The sequence below is a fragment of the Urocitellus parryii genome, chromosome 5 (genome assembly GCF_045843805.1).
Source record: "Urocitellus parryii isolate mUroPar1 chromosome 5, mUroPar1.hap1, whole genome shotgun sequence".
Classification (NCBI taxonomy): Eukaryota; Metazoa; Chordata; class Mammalia; order Rodentia; family Sciuridae; genus Urocitellus; species Urocitellus parryii.
The window spans coordinates 21846129-21868397 of record NC_135535.1 but is presented as its reverse complement, the minus strand read 5'-3'; the positions used below and the strand labels follow the sequence as shown (position 1 = coordinate 21868397).

General features: G+C 45.2%; 1 protein-coding gene across 15 annotated transcripts in view; it reads right to left on the bottom strand.

The window, feature by feature from the left end:
- Positions 1 to 936: 936 nt before the first annotated feature.
- Anks1b (ankyrin repeat and sterile alpha motif domain containing 1B) overlaps positions 937 to 22269 on the bottom strand; it is a 1073357-nt gene continuing 1052024 nt past the window's right edge. For 8 of the 15 annotated variants that reach the window (XM_026398716.2, XM_026398739.2, XM_026398730.2 and 5 more), the window contains 3 exons: positions 20631 to 20768; positions 4583 to 4750; positions 937 to 1047 (listed from right to left, as the gene is read on the bottom strand). In XM_026398716.2, the coding sequence (XP_026254501.2) occupies positions 937 to 1047; positions 4583 to 4750; positions 20631 to 20768 (417 nt within the window). Of the gene's footprint in view, positions 1064 to 4582; positions 4751 to 20630; positions 20769 to 22269 lie in introns of all 15 variants that reach the window. The other 7 variants (XM_026398722.2, XM_026398748.2, XM_026398766.2 and 4 more) reach the window with 2 other exon arrangements.

The window sequence follows — 22269 nt, the reverse complement described above, 5'->3', positions numbered from 1 at the left end:
TTATTATTATTATTTTAAACATGTTCTTTAAAACACTGTGAAGATTAAAAAAAAACAAAACAAAACAATCTTTGCAGGCCCGTGCTGTTCAGCACTTCTGGTCAATGCCAGTCTGCCCGCCGCATCTCCTACTCGGTGGACAGCATCAGGATTTCTCCATAATGAGCCAGTCCTCGTGGTAGTAGAAATTTAGTTACTTGAAATGAAACCAGAAACATCCCGCACAACTAACCTAGTTTTCTTATCAATGCATTAATGAAACATTCTTTTAATAAAAATATTTAATACAAGACACATTTTTCTGTGCATAATAAATTTCTCTGTTTTAAATCATTGTTAAACTTTGAATCAATCATTAGATTTAAAGGTTTTCATTATCTGACATAGTTGATTACATATAAAATCCACAAATATAGAAACTGAGAAACAGAATTTCCTGGCAATCACTTTTTTTTTTTTTTTTTTTTTGTCCTTTTGCATTAAACGATCCTCAGTGATGTGATGATTTTACAGATGCGATACAGGGGGGTTCGGTTCTGATTTTACCTTTAAAACCGCTGACAGTGAAATCTAAACCCAGGATTGTGATACTTCTAGGCAGTATTAGAGATCCCCTTTACTGTTTTTAAAAAAAGGTGTCAACCCCCACCAAAGCCAAGCCGGTGCTGGGGCGAGTCACTGGAAACGCTCGAGGCGGCGGGCCCCGGGGCACCCACCTCGACTCGCGCCTCTCGGGGGCTGCGCCGGGGAGTCCGGGTGGCGTTTTCCGTCACGGGTGCAGAAAGGACTCCCCAGGAACGGCCGGCGGCCTTCCGCCCGGGACCAGGCCACGCGAGCGGAGCAGTCTTCCTCCCGGGCTGGGAACGGGGCGCGAAGGAAAGCCTGCTCCGGGCTGCGGGCGAGCAAGGCACCGCGAGGACGCGAGGGCGGCGGGTATCAGAAAATCGTGGTTTCATACTTGGTATTAATGCCCCTCTTGGCTTCCTGCCCCGGCTCCACAATCCACGGCAGATTGGCCAGAGTCTTTTGCTCAGACGGGTCGATCTGCTTTAAAACAGAAAGGCTGATGCCCGTTATCCGGCGCTGTGCTGGGCGCGTGCGCGGCCGTCGCTGCCCCCACCTCGGCCCGCGCCCCGCGCTTCCACCGGGACCCCCGGGGGCTCGACCTTCGCAGGCCCTGCCAGGGGGACGGCGGTGAGACCCGGCCTGGCCCGCGAGGGTGGACAGAAACAGGGCTCCTCTCCCGGGCAGTGAGCTGTGAAGGGCAGAGGGAGGCTAGGAGACTTCCCGGAGGAGGTGAGGAAGGCCATGCCACTCCCCCTCCTACCCTTCAGTGCGCCCCGTCGCGGAACACACCCCAAGTCCTTCTAGCCCTGCCTCTAGCCCTGCCTCGCGCCACCCCAGCCCAGGCCTCTCTCCTCTTGGTTGCTCTCCCCTAGATACCTGTCTGCTGCACCCCCAAGATCATTCGGGTCTTGGCTCTCAGGCCACTTAGAAGTCCTACCTGTTGGCCCCATGCAAAAGAGCACCCCAACTTTCCTGCTCTCCTCTTCTGCCTTATTCCCCGTAAGATGTCCATCTGCTCAGCCTCCAGGACAGCGCAAGCCCAGGAGGGCGGGGATTTTGTCTCTGTTGTTCGTTACCCCCACCTCCATCCCCAAACTTGGGAAACCCATCCACATAGGCACACAATGAATTATTGAATAATTACTGGTAGGAGAATGAGGCAGTGTTGGAGGCCAGATGCAAGACCAGTGGGAGTCTGCCTTCCCCAGGCGGGAGGCCAGGCATTCAGGGAGATAGAACAGCATGCAAGACCCAGAGGTGTGGGAAAGCGGCAGTTTGCACAGTGGGAGACAGGAGGGACAGCTGGGGGTGAGGAGGTCAGCGGGGTCCTGTCAGGCTGAGCCTTGATCTGAACCCAACCCTGCTCTAAGATGGAGGAGTCCCAGTGCACCGAGTCAAACAGGTCAATCCCAAGGTAAAGTTTGAACTGCAAACTCTGAGGAAGGGCTGGGGTGAGTTCTTCTGGGACTGGCCTTTGGCATTTCCAGTCTGCCCTGCCCTGGCCCCTGCTCCAGAACATTGGGCAGGGAGCTTCAGGAGGCCTCCTCCATGTCTCTGGTTGTGAGCTTCACAGCCTGTCCAGGTCTGCAGGATCTGTCCCTATTGACTACCCTTTACTGTGTTTTGACTGTGTGTCCACAAGGTGTGGGAGGATATCACATATCCTTAGGGATCCGTGCATATTTCCTAACAAAGGACTGGAGCTGCAGGAGACGGAATACTGACGGCAGCTGTGGGGCACGGATCCTGTGCAAGGGAAAGCATCACAGATTCACACTATATTTTCTTATTTCCTGGCATCTAAATGAATATTCTATGAGTCTGTAATGCTGTCAACCCTTTGTGCTCTTCTGGAGGAAGTCTTTGGGGACCATGATAAAGTTGGAGAGGGGTACCAGCCGTGAACAAGTGTATCCAGCCTACATGAGAAGAAATGTGTCTGAGATGATCCCCCAAACATTCAGTGCGTTCCTGGACACTTCTCAGCCTAATTATTCTCAAAAGTTTCACTTGCTAAGTCTATCCCCAGTTCCTAATTTCTTTATCCAGATACTCCATGAGCGTGACAACACCTATGAGATCCCTGTATGCCTAAAATATATTCATTCTTGTGGAGGAAGATGGGCAATAAACAAGTGATCAATAAACTATCTCATTAGTAAATTCTACATAATTGAAAGCAGGCCATGTGCTTGAGTGTGGCTACCTCAGATGAGGCGGTCAGGAAAAGCCTCTTCATGTAACTGAGACCTGAAGGACAAGATGGAACCCTCTGTGCAGAAATTGGGAGGATGATCTTCCAGGTGGAGGGAACAGGTGGCACAAAGGCATCAGGTGGGGCATGCATTATATATATATATATATATATATATATATTTGAGGAACTGGAAGGCCTGAGGGCCAAGGGGTAATGGTGAGGCATTAGGTATGGGTGTTTGGAGCATTAGGTACGGGTGAGGCATTAGGTATGCAGGAAGGGAATTGGTTTGGAGGTCTGTGGTGTCATTTTCATGAGAGTTGGTGGCACTTGGACTAAAAGAATAGCAGAGGAAGTAGGGAGGAGTATGCAGACTGAGGTGTTCCAGGGGTGGAACAAATGGCCCTTGCCCTGGATTGGAGGTAGAGGGGGCAGAGAAGAGCAGTAGAGGTGGCTGGTAGATTTTTGGGTTGAGCAGCATGGTGAACGGCTGTGCCCTTTACTGAGCTGGGAAGATGAAGAGGAGCATTTCTGAGGGCAAAATCAAGCATTTTGTTGTAGACATACCAAGTTTCAGATGTCTGTTGAACACCAAATATTCAAGAAGAAACTGAACACACAGTAGGTCTAGAGTTCTGGGAGTGGGTCAGGGCTGAAGAGAGAAGTGGGAGCTTGGGTTGCTGAGGCCAGAGGACCAGGGAGTTGAAATGTGGTGTTTGAAGTAAAAATTTTTCAGAGAAGGTGCAGTTACTGGTGCTGACAGTCATGAGTGATGGGCTGGTGAATGGCTGGGGTGGAGGGAAAGATCCGGAAGAAAACTATGATGAGAGAATAGCGAGGCCAGGCACTGGAGAGATCATACCCATGGATGCTGAAGTTGCCAAGGAGTGGGGCCAAAAAGAAGGTTGTAAACAGGAAGCCACGCAGTCACCAAGGGAGGTGTTTCTCTGCAAGCATTAAAAATGTCTGTGCTTCCCCCCCTCACCCTGGGGATGGGAGCTGGTGGGAAGAGGAGGGTTACAGAGGAAGGACTCAGGGGTGAGAGGGCAATGCATTCTGGGGGCCTCCCCCATACAAGTCCGGGGTTCTTAGGATGCAGGACGGCAGCCGGAGCAGAAAGCAGATGGGAGGCTGTTGGGAACCTTCCAGCTTTGGGGTGTTGCTACTACCAGAGGAGACTGCTATGAAGTCATGTGAGCCTGCCGGGACAGGATGTCTGCAGAGCCTGTGGGAGGGAAGGGGAGGAATCCTGGAGGAAGGCAGATGATGAGGAGGGGGCGGCACCTTCTGAGCAGCTGCCTCACTGCAGGAAGCCTCAGTTGCTGGAGGGAAGGTGCCCAGGACCACGACCTGCACTTCTCAAAAGAGATGCTCGAGCATCTAGCTTCCCCCTGCTGGATACCAGAGGCAGCTCACTGTCAACCTCTGCAAATCTCTCTGGAGGCCAGGGGCTGGTGGGAGGCCTTGTCCCCTGATAGGATGGCAGCTGAGGCCATGGGAACACTGTCCTCAAGCTTTCCTGGACCTTCAGGTAATCTTCACCATGGACAGCAGCTGGGCAGCCAGTACCCTCCCTCTTGCTGCTATTGCAGGGGACGGAGGAAGTGGAATTTTCTCTGGAGTCTCCAGGTTCAGGGAGAAGGTCCTTCAAGAAGTTGAAGGAACCAGGCTGAGACTATGCTGATCACCAGCCCGGAAATGGCCCAGGGAAAGGACCGGGAAGGGCAAGCCCTGAATTCTAAGTGGCACCCACCCGCACCACACAGCTCCCTTTCCCTCCCTCTGGAGGTTTCTAGAATGCCTCTATCTTCTACTTACCACTGACTTTCGAATGCTAACTCGGGGCTTGGGGATGGGCTTGGAGGGTTTGTTTTCAAAGCTTTCTGGAAGCGTGGAGGAATGGCCCCCTTTTCTTGCTTGTAGTGCTAGTTGGTAAGCGACTTCAAATGCCTGTCCAAGTGTTAGGATGATTTCGTAGGCTAAATTCTGTAAGAACAAGGAGAAAGCATTTACTATGGGTGCACTACAAACCAGAAAGTGGCTGAGGAACACCATGGAGGTGAACTAGCCATCGCCTTGAGCTACTCCACCAGAGGCTGCAGGGATTCAGTGGAGATCTATGAGGAACTGGACACTCAGGTCCCATTTAGTGTCTGCACAGGCATCAGTCACCAAGGAGGCACTCTTGTTCACAGCCACGCTAAGGAGCGGGCTTGTAGATTAACCCCTGGAAAACAAGGCCTACATGCAGCTCACTGGTCCCAGGAGCCCACTCCATAAGGAGCTCCCTCAGGGGCAGCAGGTCTGCTCCCAGGACTTGGAAGGGAAGGAGTTACTGTGGCATTTCAGCCATGTCTGTGAGGACGATCCCACACACTCCACGGGAGGTGTTCCTGAGAAGTTTGGATCCTTTTACCTCAAACATCTGTGATTCAGTGAACATCTACGAAACACAATCAAAATCTAATTTAGGCTGAGGGGAGAGGCATTAGTCATGCTGGTGTGGAGCCTCACAGTTGCAGCAGCGAGCATGCAAACAGTGCTCAAACGGAGCCAATTACCCATCTATTTCTTGAGGCTTTTGCTCTCCCCGTGGGTCCACTCTATATTTTATCATCAAATCAGCAAGAGACAGGAGATTCTGTCGGGTCAGAATGCCACACCAAGCTGCGCCTGGGTGGAAGGTTCTTTGCTTTGGACTTTCCATTCTTCTCTCAAGATGATTTCTGTCTTTCTTCTCTGCACCTCTCCATTCGTAGCTGTGATTTCTGCCTTCTCTCAAAAGTGCAGCGTCCCCCTGTCTTCTCTGGAGACATGACATTGTCTGGCCCCAAAGAAGCAGGGTTCCCACAACACCCTGAGGTCACAGTGAATCAGAGAAGTGGGTACATACTGGTCACAAAAAGTGTTCTTAAAGTCTCTGCACCACTGATAGCAGGTGCCATCTGTCTCAAGTTTCCATTCTATAAACGATCCTACAATGTCTCTTCATGGCTTCTCAAAATCGCAGAAATAGCATTCTGCTTCTGCTGATATTGCAACTGTGCCCTCTGCATTCCTGTCCACCTCCGCCTTCACCAGGCATACTGGGGGCCCAACTTCCATGTTTTAGAAGAAGTGTTGGGGACTGTTCCCACTGGTGAGGATGGACATGGAAATATAGGATGGCCTTCTGAGGGCACATGGGAGAGGCCCATGGGTTCTGGACTGATTCTATTTCAGGTCAATGCCAGATGAATTTTTCTGGATTTAAAATCAAGTGAGAACATGCCGTGGGTTTGATAGAGGATGTATCGGTCATCTTTGAGCTACTTGTTAGGAACTAACAGCCCTACAAGAAAGATGTTTGCTGCTGGAGATACTGCACCCTGTATGGCAAGCCCCTCTCGTCCCTGCGATGGAATGGAGAGCCCTATTTGCTCCAGGGGTGAGTCAGACTAGTAAATTAGTAACACACCAATAAACAACAGTGGAGGAGGCTGGGAGACAGCTCTGACCCTCACTGTGGAGAAGGCTGGGCCCTTTCCACTGCCTACACTGCACCCACAGCACCATCAGCTCTGACTCTTAGTGTCCGTGGTCCGTGTGGTCCCTTGGGAAGGTGGACCGGCCTTTGATTCCTCCAGTGTCAGGGTGAAGTCACACCATTTCTGTTCACCACGGCTGGAGAAGATGGCCTTGTCCATTTGTTGGGGGATACCACAGACTCTCATGGTCTGAGTGGGAAACTGGACTAAGGGAAAGGTGGGGTCACTGGACCCCACACCATGAGCCTTTCCATGTCAGACCAGTGGGGCTTCCAGAGTGTGAATTCTTTTACCATTAGCCTACAACAAGTTCCGGAAAGTGAGATCTGCTTAAAGCACCAGTGTCTCCAAATGAAAGTCAAACTGCTCATTTGAGCAAGTGAGAATTTTCACATGACTATTATGGGAAGCCAAAAGGTTTTGTAAATAATGGGTTAGAAGTTCTGCCCTTTTTTTAAAAAAAAATATTTCTTGGTATTAGGAAACTGGTCAAATAAGATCCAGAGGCCGGAGTGGGGAAGGGTTTCTGCCAAATCAGCAGCCCCACATGGCCTGTCCTGGTCTGGCCTGCATTCTCTTTCACATTTTGCTTTCTTTTCATTTTAGAGTTTCATAATGTTCTTTTATGGTTATGTATAGAGAAGAGTTGGACATTGCTACCCTCCTTGTCTTTTCTGCAGCTTAGTGTCTGAAATATGGATGCCAGATGTCAAGGAGGCCCATGGGCATGGAGACCAGCCTGCGGAGGGCCACACTACCTGTCCGGACTGTCCCAACATACCAACATACTGGGGTCCTTGTGGGAACAGGTGCTCATCAGACAGAACCTGAGGACACATAATCTTTTTTTTTTTTTCATTACTAGGGGTAAAACCCAGGACCTTGCACATGCTAGGAGGTGTTTTATCACTGAGCTACAGCTACCTGAGGATGTGCATTCAAACAGGGGAGGGAGCCCATTTTCAGGGTCATTCCTCCCTCTCCTGTTGACATTCCCACCACATAAGGTGGGAGGGGAGTTGTTATCATGAGAGCAGGACACTCTATTGGGACAGAGGCTGAAAATGATATTGTAATAGGATTTAATTATACATTAAGGCTATAATATTAATTACATTAATGTTAATTATATTAATAGTATAATTGTAATCCTGTTGGCTGCAGATCATGAGGAATCTTTCAGCTTCTGCCTGGGACTCTGGGGGAACCAGTTCTGTGTAAAAGTCAGACTGCCCTGAGGTCACCATGCTCAGAGGCTTCCTGGAGGGTATCAGCAGTTCCAGCCATCCCAGTACAGGCCCCAGATGCAGGCGTGAAGTAGCCATGCAGCAGCCGGCACATGGTGAGACCCAAGGCCCCAGGCAGATGGCCCGGGTTGAGCTGCCCCAGAGTCTCCAGCCATCTGAGCTGGCCCAGCTGAGTCCCCAGATGTTCTCCAGCAGAGCAGAGCAGAACTTCTGGGCCTAGCCTAGATTCCTGACTTAGAGAATTGTGAGTGTAGTAAAGTTTTATGCCACAACATTTTGGGGTGGTTTGTCACACAATCCATACCTGGACACCCTCCAAAGCTAAAGGTGGCTGACCGGACCCTGGTTCAGGCAGCACAAAGAGGAACCAAAAGCTAAGCTGTGATGAATAGTCCTTGGCTCAAGAGGTCAATTCTGGAGCCCCTGCCCCCAGCTCTGGCTGCGGAGAAGCTGAGGTCTGTGCAGGTCACAGGGGTCACAGTGAGCACTAAGGTGTCCGTTCACATGCGCTAGTTCAAACCACAGAGCTGCAGCATCCTTTTAAGTCAGCACAAGCATACTCTCATCTCTAGTTATCCCTATCTGGGCATGAATTCAAACTCATTCAGCTTTACATTCATAATCTCACATCTCTCAAATGCTGTAACCCCACGGGTGGCCATCCACGGCTCCTTCTGTGGTATGTAGCTTACTGGAAGATAGTTACTCACTTTGACCTTTGAAGCATGAGTCAGTCTCTCTCTCTCTCTCTCTCTCTCTCTCTCTCTCTCTCTCTCTCTATATATATATATATATATATATATATATATATATATAAATCTCTCTCTATTATATATATATATATATATATATATATATATATAGTTGTAGATGTACACAATATCTTTATTTATTTATTTTTATGTAGTGTTGAGGGTTGAACCCAGTACCTCATGCATGAGAGGCATGTGCTCTGCCTCTGAGCTACAACCCCGGCCCAGCATGAGTCTCTTGAGACACATTTATCATGGCCTTGAGTGTTTTCTACCCTGGATCACCAATGAAACAAGGCAGCATGTGCAATATGCTCACATGTGTGTGTATTTGGTGATTACTAGAACCAGCATACTCCAAGCCTCGGTTTTCTTTTCTCAAAATGGGGATAATAACAGATGCAATAATGCCATTTGCAATACCCACCTCACTAATAACAATGTGAAACCTAATAACAATACCACTAGCATTTCTCACTTCCTGTGTGCCCTGCATTGTGCTAAGTGTTCTACATGGACTATGGCATTTAGGCCTAATGATATCTCCACGCTGTAGGTCCATTGTTCCTGTTTTGCACGTGAGATAAATAAAGAACTTGCTCCTGAAGCCAGCATCTGGACGAGCTGGGATTTGGATCCAGGTGTTCTAGTAGGTTGCGCTCTTGACCACTTAGAGCTACACTTGAGATAAAATAAGAGACTTCTGTAAACTTAAAAAAAAAAAAAAGAAATATTGAAGCTCCTGGATGATCCTTTCATTGGCTGGATCTCATGGGAGGATCAGTTGAGAGGCTGCCTCCTGGCAAATGGTGTCTTGCGATTTAGGATAAAGGCAGGAATCCCACTTCATCGGGGAGCAACTTCCAGCTGGGGCCAGGGCACATAAAAATCCCTTCTTCTTTTCCTTCTCCTGTTGCCCAGGGATTTTAAATCTGTGGCTTAAGAACTGCTACAGCAGAGAGACTTAAAAAGGCATCGTATCTTAAAAATGGATCCTAATAGTTATCCAGGGATGCACACTGGGGACATGTAAGCTACTTATATTTACTGAGGGCTCCTCGAGGTAGCCAGGCTACAGCTTAACATCATCAGAATATTTACTGAGCACCTTCCAAGTGTCCCTGGTGCCTGGCCTGTGCCTAATGTATAGCATCCAGGAAGTGCTCAAGGGAGGATCCAGGAAGTCTCTCCTCAGTTCCAAAAGAGGCTTGTGGAGGGGCCGAGAGACGTCCTTCACTGTCCTGTATCCGAGTCACTGAAGCTGTGCCTGGCACATTCATCAATTTGGTGTTAGAAAAACTGTATCATAGACTGTGGCAATGTGTCCTGCAGGGAGAGTTCTGGCACACAGGCCATTAATTTATATTAACTGGTGCATCACTAGGATTTTTTTTTCTGTTTCTTACTTTGAAAATCTTTAGGCGCATGGGTTTAAAGGAACATGTGTATGAATACTCATTACGATGTATAAAATTTTCAGGGGACTGAATATGAATACTACATAGATTCATGCAGGAGAATACTAGGTAGCCATTTAAAAAGAAAATTGAGTCATTTAAAAAACTGGTTGAAAGACTATATAAAATATATATATGTATATGCTAAAATACAGATGGTCTCCATTATGTGCATTGAAAACAGGGATATATATTAAAACATGACTAGTAGTGATCAGTGAGTGTTAAGGCTGTGGACGATTTCTCTCTCTCTCCTTTTTTACTGCAGTGCTGGGGACTGAACGTAGGGCCTGATATGTGTGAGGCAAGTGGTTTACCACTGAACCACATCCACACCATGGATACTTTTCTTTATACTTCTTTGTATGTTTTGAACTTTGTTTTTAATTCTTACAGTAACAACAAATAATTTTCCATTTTGTTTTTCATTTTGATGACAATTAAAAACAAGAGAAAATCTTTGAGTGCACAATAATCTTTTTCATTCTTCATGCTTCACCTTGGGGTTCTAAGTGCATCTTTCTTCGTTTGCTGCAAACTGTCTTCCAGTGAGATCCTGTTTGCAGGTGTTAGCATGGCGCACCTCCATGTACCAGCTGGCTGGCCACACACTTGGCCATGAATCTTGTTTAGACTCTTTTCAGTTTTCACATTGGATATCAATTTTAACACCTGCTCAGCTGAGTTTTAAAATACCCAACTCTTCCTTTAACCTGCAGTCCCCAAATTTCTACTCCAAGTACAGAGTGACGGGCTGAACTTCCTACAGTCCAACTCTGTCAGGTCCAACTGAAAAAGGTTGTTATTGGACCTTTACCTGTGGACATACAGTCAGTCTGCTCTTGTAGCTGTGTGAGGTCGGGTTTCTGCACCAGGCCCTGTTGCCTATGAACTTGAATTATACTTTATTTCCTCCATACTGATGATGAAGCAGCAGTAGCAACAGCTTAGCAACTGCTGCATGAGACTGCTTACTACATCCCAAGCACAATGCTGCCTGTCTTCTGTGGACTCTCGAACCCTCACAATGCCTTACAAAAGAGGAATGATCATCCCCCTTTCTCATGTGAGACACTCAGGATCACTGTGATTGATTAACTTGGTCACGTTCACACAGCTGCTTAGTGGTGGAGCCAGGAGTCACACCAGGTCTGACTTGAGACAGCCCATGTTGTGCCACGGGGTGTCCTGCCTTCACAGCTTCAATAAATCTGCTTGTGTCCTGCCCCTACATTCATTGGGGGACACCCCCCCCCACCAAGAACCATCTTGTGTGTTCCAGATTCACTGTATGAATGTGGCGCAGACACTAGCATAAAGACCCCCTCATTGGACATGGGGGAAAAGTTCTTTCAGATCTAAGTTTCATTGAAGAGATGTTTTCTGAGAGTAAGGGGCATACTTTCCTTTCAGATAAATAGGAAGCATGTAATTACTATATTTCCATATTTGCTTTGACTTCCTAGAAGCTCAGAGCCAAATCTGTGGCTTGGCTCTAATAATTACACACAGAACCCTGCGTGCTGCCTACTGGTGCTAGAACTGTTCTAGAACTTTCGGTGAGGATCTTCTTTTGGTCTGTGTTTTCCCTAATTTGGATTTGTATGTATGTACATTTTATCCTTATCTATTCATGGAGGCTGCCTTGGGTCGTGTGTGGGACGGAAGTGTCCATGTGTTCACTTCAACATTTATTCCGGGGCTTACTTTGTTTAGCCCATCACCGTCCCAAAGGCTGACAAGGTACATCAGACACGGTCTCAAGGCTCTCGACATCATCTGGTGAATATGAGAAAAAAAGGAATCGAGCAGAGAGGAGCGGGACCCCACAGGGTGAGGGGCCCTCCTGGCCCAGGCTCTGAGGCTGCTCTTCACCAGGGGACCATTCTGAGCTCTCTACAGCACTGTCCACTAGCTTTAAAGAACCAACAGCCACATTTTTGAGACTGGAATTGAAGGAACACGTGTGTTAGTTCCAGAGCCTCAGAAGCTACAGGCCTATCCCTGGCATCTTTCAGTGTGCAGGATCGGCAGGGGAACTTCCTGAGGTCGGCAGAGGCTCAATCCCCCACCCCAGGAAGAGGTGCAGACCCTGACATATTCAAGGAAAGGGCTGTGTCTTCAGCTGGGAGCCCATCCTGGGGTGTCATGAGCCGAGGGAAGTCTGTTACACCACTGTATCCAAGACTACAAGCAAAGTCCCTGTCACAGAGGAAGGTGGTGACATTAAGAGGTAGGTCTGGTCCTGGGGACCTTTTGGTCCCCTTTCCCTCTGGGAGCTCCAAGACGCTCTGATGAGGAACTGCTGCCTGTCAGTCAACCTCTGACTAGCTTAGAGAGGCGTGCATGCATGGCTGATGGCAGGTTGAAAAGCAGCGCGTTACCCAAAGGCCAGACCACGGGACTCACCCATCCATTAGCTAGTGTCTCAGAAAATGACCTCATTCCAACTGTCACCCTGAAAGGCTATTCCAAATTGCCAAGCACTTTGTCTCTTGAAAAATGGCTTTTGCTCTTGGTGACTGCCTTTTCCTATCTTCCACCTTTACCTGAACACTCCCCTTGGCAGCAGTTCCTACAGGTCCCCTTTCCTGTCCCCTGAGGCTAAGTGAGGAGTCCTCCTCATTGGGCACGGTCTGACTCCCCAGGTGATGAACATCTTGAGGGCTCAAGTCTCTCGGGCAGGTCTAGGGCCAACGATGTTGGATTGGTTGAAGGAGCAGCTGGAGTTGCCTGGTAGGTTCCTAGGGGACTTGTTTCCTAAGTGTAGGACAAGGGTGAAGGTGGATGGCCAGAGCCGATTCCTTCCTTCTCTCTTTCCCCCCCAAGCAGACCCGCTGAGTGAATGCCAGCAACACCAGGGTGGCCTAGAGACAGGCAAGTGTTTTCTGTCGGGGTCCCCAGAGAGGTCTCCAGAAAGAGCCCCGCTTCTCTTCGGGCTTTATTTTGCTTGCACTTCTTGGTTTTTGAGAGCTGGGGTAAGCCTCATCTACAACTTGCTTCACCCACGTCCTAAGGCAAAAATAACTTTGAGAACATTCTGGGCATATTCACAGAATCCATTGACATCTCTTTAGCTCTACCTATATAGTTATTTCTCTCAAGTACTTTCCAGAAACTGATCTTGAAGGTTTATAGAAATAAATGTTGCCCAATCATAGGTCTTCAGTATTCAGAAATAAATATTAGGAATTCTGCTAAGATGCCTATCTGGGCCAGTACTGGCTAACATGCAGATACATTCTTTAGAGCTAATTTCATCTAACAAAAGAGTCATGAATTTATAATATGGATACATGTGAACAATACTGAAAATAAAGAAAATTGAATGCACCTGTAAAATTCCACTATTGGGATATAGTCACTGCAAACAACTATCCAATATATAGAGCATATTTTCTTTTCATATTTTACTTTTACACACTATGTGAATATTTTATATATATATATAAATAATCTATATTTATTTATTTTCTTATATTTTAAGAAGTGTATTTTATTTTTGGTGTATTTTCTATTTGATATCTTGCTTTTATGCATTATATAAATATTTGTGTATATATATGTAATTTATATTTAAAGACAAAATTAGAATCATAGTTTACGTGCAGCTCCCTGATTGCTTTTCATGTTACATGATCCCATGAGTGGGTTTCATGCGCCATCACAAGTTCTTCAGCTGTACTTCTGAAAGAGTATTTGTTAAGGTTTAATGTCACCCCTCATCCAAAGCACAGAAGCTATCTCTGCTCACTGCCATGACTTGCTTTCTTGTAACAGTCCAGGTTTTCCACGGGGACCACACACTGTGGCCTATGGTCGCTTGTCCTCATGGAACCACTGTCTAAGATGGCTGACTTTCACACCCATCTAGAGGACTGGCCTGCTAGGGCAGAAGGGCACAGTCATAATTCTGTTACCTGGCAAGGATGTGTGGAAAGGGTGAACAGGAGAGAGGGGTGCCAGATTTCGACCTCTCCCCAGTTTTCGACAGTAAAAGGTCCTAGCGGAAGCTGCAGTGAGTTTTTTACTAACTTGTGAGGACCTGGAAACAGGGTGCACACCAAATTTAAGGTTTTTTTTTTTTTCAACTCTTGTTGAAAATCTTTCTCAAATGGACAGGTCCATTTCCTTGGTTGGTGATCATAGTACAGCTCCCCTTGGTATGGGGGAGATGGTTTCCAGGAGCCCCTTACACCTAGACCCACAGGTGCTCAAGTCCCTTATATAAAATGGCATAGTATTTGCATATTACCAATGCACATCCTCCTGTATACTTTAAATCACCTCGAGATTATCTACAATGCCTAAAAAATGTAAAAGCTAGGTAAACACTCGTCATGCTGTATTATTCAGGGAACGATGACAAGAAACAAAGTCTGTGTGTATTCAGTGCAGATACAACTTTTTTCTGAATATTTTCGATCTGCGATTGGCTGAATCCATGGATGCAAAATCTGTGGACGTACAGGGACAACTTTAAATATAAACGATTTTTCTTTGTTTATTATTCCCAGAGCTCATACTTCTGAGGTGAATTCACGAGCCGTCATGCCTCCAAACCTGCCACATGTTCACACAAACTAAACATTAGGTTTTCAGCCTGCACATTCTTCCTCTGGGAGATGCTGCCCTGCTGGGTGCTGGCACAACTCCAGGATGGCATAGCTATGATTTTATTATAATTATTTGTTTATGTCCTGTTTATCCAACTGGACTCTGAGCTCCTGGGGATCAGGGACTTGTGCCTGCCTCATGGTAGACATGCAATAAATAAAGGAATGCATTTATAAGGATTTTCACTTCTTTCCTCAGCTGTGGGACATTGTAGCAGCAAACTTAGGTTGTAAACCAAAGTATGGGATGTAAATCCTCACCCAGGGTCTGACAGCAAGAATACAACATCAGTGTATCTGTTCCCCCTATATGCACCATCCTCAGCAGCTAAGATTTACTGAACACCACCTGTTAGAATACACTTAATCCTTACAATAACCACAGGGGTGGTTATCTATTTTACAGATAAGGGAACTGAGGCTTAAAGACATTTCTGCCCAAACTGTGAAGCTAAGAAAAGCTAATCTGGGGCTCGAAACCAGGTTGATTCCAAAGACCACATCCTAAACCTAACACTTCTTTTCAGTTATTTTACAGTCAACTCTGTTTATTGGTGGTTCTGCATCTGCATATTCAACCAACATCAGACTGAAAATATTTGGAAAAAGACTCCATATATACTAAACATGTAGATTTTTAAAAATTGTCATTATTCCCAAACAATACACTAGAACACATATTTATATAGCACTGACATTGTATGAGACATTTTGAATTATTAAGAGATGCTGTAAAGTATACAGAGGATTGTGCATAAATTATTGCAAATGCTACCCCATTTCATATAAGGGACTTGAGCACCTGTGGATTTTGATCCTACAGGGGGTCTAGGAACCAGACCCCCAGGACACTGAAGAGTAACTGTATATAAGCAAATGCTGTAAAACAGTCTATCTGTGAAAAAAATCTCAGAATGCCCACTTTCTTTCTAAATTAACAAAAAGTGTGATTGATTTAGTAGACTGATAACATCCACCAAAAAGAAAGGATGAGAGATTAATCTCTGCAACCTGCCCCTGTGGCTGGCTTGTGGCCTTGTTAATTCTCAGTGGAGATCAGATATGGGTAAGTGAAACCCTGTGGTGCTAACGTATCTACTCTTTTTAGGGGGGTGTTGGTGTTGGTGTAGAAGGACCAAGGGAGGCTGTCTTTTAACTGAGTCAGGACCATCACTGCTCTTAGGAGCTCTGAGGTCCCTCCTGGCCTGCTGGTGAGTGCCAGGTAGATGAACAGGCCAGGGAGTGGCTCCCGATTTCCCTGTGGCTGCTGCTCTACTACCTTTGTGGACTCCAGCCAGGGAATCCACGATGGCTCAGTTTTAAGGGCTTTCTACATGTTCACATTCTCTAAGATTGCCTTTTATTTTCAAAGTCAAATAGGTTGAGGCCATTTTCAGTTAGAGAAAATGAGAAATAGAATGAAAGTGACCACCTACCTCCACAAACAATTTAGTGGTCAGAGGTCAGCTAACATCAGCACCACTACTAAGTTCTTTTGCACCTTTGATTTCCCATTTTGTGGGCCAACTGCAATGTAAGCCATACACGATCTCCTTCAGGAACCTCAATACTCTACCAAAATAATCTGAGTTTAAGAAGTTTAGGAATTTAGATATCATTAAGCTGATGAAAAAAAAACAAGAAACAACCTCATAGCAGACCCACAGCCACGTGCCATGTAGGGCCCACTCATTTGAGATGGGAGTGGAGGAGGTAAAAGCTGGCTCCATTGTAAACCCTCCCAACTCCTTGTCTCACAAGACAGTCTTCTTTTCTACCCTCCCATTCTGCTCCCTTTTCACCTAAGACATTGCAGTGTGGTTGACTCTAGAATTTTTCTCCCTATTTTTCGCTTGCTGGGTACCTGCTGGTGGTGGAGTACTACAGCAAGCCATCATAGGAGGCTGGCCATGTTCTCATGCATGATGTCATTTCTGTCTCTCCAGTTTAGGTCCTTTTGTGGCCCACACTCAGCCAAGAAAGCACAGGGAAGAGGGCGCTCCATCTCCCACCTGCATCGCCTACCAGCACCATGACTTCAATGTTCCCCTGCACGTTCCTGAGCCAGTCTCAGCCTCACCTGAGCTGCACACGGAGAGGACAGAATTTGGGAGTTGCCAGAAAGAGAAAAATGGGCATGGTTGAAAATACCAGAGACTTCGAACACGTTCTTGATAGAGAAATGAGAATTAGCAAGGGTCTAGCAGCAAAGGCGTGGCTTCAAATGCTATTAAGGAGAAAAGAACAAGAAAATCTCTCAATATTTGAAACTACTGAATGAGGCCCTTCCCAAATTTTTATAGCACATCTGATACTCTCACAGAGAATGCATCAAAATCTTTTTGATCTACCTATACCAATTTTACTACTAAGTACTCTAGATTGAGTGAATTAAACAACCAATTACCTTGGTTGTATCTATTGCTTACCCATAGTGGCCTTCTCAGGAAGATGACCATAGCCTTGGGATCTAGTGGTCATTGGGAGTGGAGCTTTTACCTCCTCTACTCCCATCTCAATTCCCCACTCTTGCAATCCCATTTGAGATAAGAGTGGAGGAGGCAAAAGATGAATCAATTTTTAACCTTCACAACTCCTGGTCTCAAAAGATGTCCTTCTTTTCTACCCATCTCTATTGCTACCTCTTTCCCTAAGACATCACTGTCCAGAACAGTGATAGTGAGAGATCATGGAGTGGGAAAACCTTTTATGGAGGTGAGATGTGTTCCAGGCTTGGTCATTCAGTGATGCAAACAGAAATCAGCTGCCATGATAGTAAGGTTCTAGAGTAGGGTGCCAACCTGTAGGTATACATTGACCCTCATTTCATCTTGCTCATGTATCTGTCATCTAAAATTGAAAATATTACAAATTGAATTGATCATAGATTCTAAGTCAAGGAAACAGAACTCAATCAGTGTAACATTTCCCAAAAGTGTTCTGCAGAATGCAGCCCTGTGAAGTGCTCTCTGAAAAAGGCTACCAGGGCCAGGTAAATTTGAGAAACAGCTCAGCATACTCTCTCCTTCCTGGACATGGCAGGGCTCTGCAGGGTCCTGTAGCATGTAAACCAGGTCAAACTCACTTTGGAGCTTCTATAGGGGGGCTTTGTGGTTCCTTCCTAGACCACGGAGTTTCTATGGGGAAATATTCTGAATTTCAAATTTAACTATCCATAAACTGGAAACTTCCTAGATGTCACTGAATTTTCTTGAGGATAGCAGATAAAAACACGTGAAATGTGATCAGAGTACATAAAAATGGAGCCCATAAAAGATCTACAAGGTCAAAGAAACAACAACCTTGAAATTAAAATGTATGTGTACTCATTCATAACAGCTCAAAGGTTAAATGTGTACTTGAGGTATTATAAGGAATTCCTTTTTAAAAAAATTTTGTCATTTGGGGCATCCCAGGAGACTGACTCACATCAAAAGAATTTGAAGGCTTTAAGACTGGACTGAAATATTGAACTGCCCCACATAAAGATATAAAATCCATTCTCAAAGAAGTTTTATTTATTTATTTTTTTTTAGCACAAGCAAAGCTTGTTGTATCTCAGAATTGTTCAAAGGACCAGGTCAAGACTGCTGGCCTTTGTTACTATTTTTGAAGTTAGACAAACTGTGTCCACCTAGAGAGGATTAAAATGGCAGATCTGTGTAAGATGAAAATCCTTTGGAGCAGATATGAGAATCGTAAGCTAGTGAATGTCTACGTTAAATCAAACATCTGGATGAAAAGATAAAAGTTGAAGCAATTCTCTACACAGTTTCCAAATATAATCAGGGACATTATGTTGATCATAAAACTAAACAGTTTTAGTTTGATGATCCCCCCTGCAATTTCAGCTGCATATTCTGGTGTCACATAACCCGGGAGGCAGATGGCCCACAGGTATCATTTTTAGTCTGAATATAGAACAATGCTTTTCATACTCTCATGAAAGCAAATTATATATTACCCTAAAAATCAATTTTATTGAAAGAAATGCTGCAATATTCAAGGAAGAGGCTGAAATCATCCTGAAAAAGCAACAGAATATTTCTGATGATGTTCATTAAAAACACTGTTTAGAGGCAGTAAGTTCTGAGGACTCAATACTTTCTTTCCATCGCTTCTATTTTAATTTTTTATTTCTGTGTTTTAAGTCCTTTTACAATGGCACTGGAAAAACTGCCTGATAATGTGTTTCTGGAAAATTTATCTGTTTTTTTAGCAGAAAAAGGGACAGACCGTCAGCAGATGCCAACAGGCAGGGAGAGGGAAGAGATGGCAAAGGAACCAACACTGTAGGCCTCTCACCTGTTCTTTAATTTCAGTCTGGTGAGAACCTGTGGGACACAGATCCTTGTCTCTGTTTTGTAGGTAAGGAAACTGGGACTCTGAAAAAGTTTTAAAATTTGTCAAAGACCGGGGAATGAGGAGGTAGCTGATCATGGATGTGAACTTGGTCTGCCTGCTCTGTCTACAACAGCAATCCAACTCCCATGGAGAGACGTGTTACAAGCAACCCAAAATATACGTGGATGGAATGAAATTTGACTGTTCAAAGAAGCAACTGCATTTCACAACAGTGGCAGGTTACGTTTAAGGCGTCAGAAATTTAATGCTGCACGTCCTTGTAAACCCAGAATGAAATGACTTTAATCAACACTTTAATCCTGTACAAATAAACACAACCAGAGATTTTTAGAGCAGCCTGGGGGGGGGGGCTTTGCTTTGCAGTCCTTACTGTTACCACATACCGTTTTTATATTATTCTCCTCATGCTTCCCAAAATAGAAGGAATGTTTTTAAAGGTCCATGAATATCCTTTCCCATTTTCAATCTTTAAAAATCTAAAAGGGATGAGCAACATGCACCAGGACACAAAGGCTATGAGCATAAACCTGACAGGTTGTAGGGTGGTGTCAGTTTTGGATTACAGCTGGCCTTGGTTTATGGTGTTTGTCAGAAATGGAAGAGATTGCTTCCAATGGTCTTCTACCCATGGCGCTGAACCACAGGCTGGCCTCCCAAGAGTACATCACATGTGACTTCTGTCTGTTTCTCTAAATCTCTACATTTTAAAATCCAGTGAACAGAGCCGAATAATCAAACTGAAGTGGCATTTTAAAATTCTTCTGATTATGAATTACTCCAGGGTCACAGTCGTATCTGTTTTGTCTGTTGCAACTGCAAACGTCCAATGTTCTGCACTAGAGACAGCCTCAAGCAATCTGTACCATCTTGTGGGTATTTATCGTCTTCTTAAATTGTTTTCATTTTCCAAGTTTTTAATATATGAACTCATTTTTAGGCATACTGACAAGTTATGAATAAAAATGGTGTGACTGCATGAGGAAGTCATTATAAGATTAACTTCTGAATGAGCATATGGGCCAGACCTCGGAGTCCCCAATTATTACTTGTAGGTGTCTAATTTCACCACTATCCAATACAGAAAATTGCAAATACTGCGGAGACAAACACACCCATTATGTCCTAGTGCTCAGAATGGTTACTGGAGAAACTATTGGCTGTAGTTAAGGAACAAATAGATGGAAAGAACTTTCCTGTGTGTGTGTGGTTTTTTTTTTTTTTTTTTTTTTTTTTACCAGAGGAGAAAAAGAATTTCTGAAATGTGAAAAGTGAAGTTGGTATTTGAATAATGACAACTAAGATCCAGGCAGGAGTAGAGTTCTAAATTGAATGAAAGAGTGAAAATACAGAAATACCCAAGAAAAGCTGAGTTGCCAAAGTTCTTTGTAACCCTTATTGTGGGCTGAACTGTGGCACCTCAAAATTTGTACGTTGAAGCTCTGACCCCTAGTTCCTCTGAATGTGATGCTGTTTGAAGACGGAGCCTTTAAAGAGTTGACTGAGTTAAAATGAGGCCATTGCCATGGACCCTAATCCAATTTGATTGCTACCCTTAGAAGAGAAGGAAATCTGGATACAGACAGCTATGCACATAGGAAAGACCATGTGAGGACCCAGTGAGAAGGCAGCCATCCGCAAGCCGGGAGAGAGAGGCCTCAGAACCAAATTGTCTGACAGGTAGGTCTTGTACTTCCAGTCTCCAGAAATGTGTGAAAAATCTCTGTTGCTTAAGCCACCCAATCTGTGGTATTTTATTATGATTGCCTGAGAAAACTAACACTCTTGGTATACCTTAGTCCGGTAAACAAGCCAAGCTAATGTGTTACTCACAAACTGGGCCTTCAACAAAATCCAGGAACATTTTGGGAGCTATTTTATCTGTCCCATGAGGGCAGGACTCACCACATCGAAGGCCGTAAACACGTGACAGTAGTGGTGATTGGACTTCAGATCTTTTGTGATATACGCAAAGGTTGAGAGGTCTTCTGGGTCCTGGGCAGCACAGGAGATATTACGGATTTCATGCTCGGCAATTATGTTCTGGAAGAAATGACACAAATGGCCGTTGTTTTCCTTTGAAACCATCATACTTTAGAACCAAGACAAGTAACCTAGGAAGCAGCTGCTTTCCTTCTTCTAGAGTGTTCTAGACCAGCAACATTCAAAGTGATCCAAAGTGCTGCCCGTGGGCAAATGTACACCAGGTCTGGAAGGAATGTTTTCATTTAATGAAAAACAACCTAAAATAGTCATATCCTGGAGCAGGTTCTCACCAGGTGCAGTGCGCGGAAGCAGTCTGGGTGGCAGACACTTTTTAGAAAAACAGTAATTACTAAGCATTTTACTGTTTCCATTCCTCCACATCCAGTTGAAGATAAGCAGCCTGCTTCCTGCTCATTCGGTTTGGAAAGGGTCATCTGCCACTTTCTGTGCGTGAGAAGAACTATGACCCAAGGAGCTGTCCAAAGCCCTCCCCACGGGGCTTGTGCTTGCTTGTCCTGTTTTTTTTTTTTTTTTTCTTTTGGGGTCCTGGGGATTAAACCCAGGGCCTCGAGCATGCTGGCAGGTACAGAACAAGGCAGGCAGGCAGAAAGAAACCTCGGGTGCTCTCTTGAGATTGTGTGGTGGCTGTGGTGTGGGCAGGATAAGGGAAATGCCACACTGCCATACTCAGGCATTGGATACCTTGCTGGATCCAGGGACCTATGGATATGACAATCCTTTCTTCTCAAAACCACCTGTGTAATTATAAGATGGGTGTCGCTGTTACCGTTATTACATTACAGGTGAGGAAACCGGGCCTCAGAGGGTTTCCGTGCCTTAAATGGGGCAGGTGTGGAGCTGGGGCTGGAGCTTGAGGTCGCTCGTCGAGCTCTGGCTCTCTCGAGTACCCTGCGATGCCCTTTCATCATCCCCCACTTTCTCTTCCCAGTTTAACAGAATTGCATTTTTCCCTCTCTAGAATTTCTTTGTGTCTTCTCCTCTCTGCCCCATCCCTGCCTGTCTCCAAGAATATCTGGTGGGAGGAAAGGTTTAGTGCCATTGTCCCAAAGAACATAATAACCATGGAGCATCATCCTGGCTACAAAACTTGGTAGAAATTCCTTCTGATACACAGATGCATTTAAAAAGCAAAGAAAATCCCATAATAGTGCCATCGCTTTTCATCTTATAATATCCCACTTATGTTTTTTTGCAGTCGACACCGATTTAAAACCCTCAGTGCTTTAGTTACCCTAATGACTTTTTAATTGCACAGTCTTAAAGAACCTGTTGGCAATACAGTGTTCTGCATGTACCCATTAATGCCTAAAAATGCTTTCAAAATGTCCTTCCCTGCCAGCACCCCGAGCAAGCACTTCATGTCCCTCACTCCACAGAGTGGTGTGGTTGGGGAGCAATTACAGAATTAACACAAAAAAGAAAATTAAATTAATACATTCTTCACTGTGGCCTTGTATGCTGTCACTACATGCAATGGCTCTATCAAAAATAACTCAAATTGAAACTGTAATCCCATAAACAAGAAACATTCTACTGT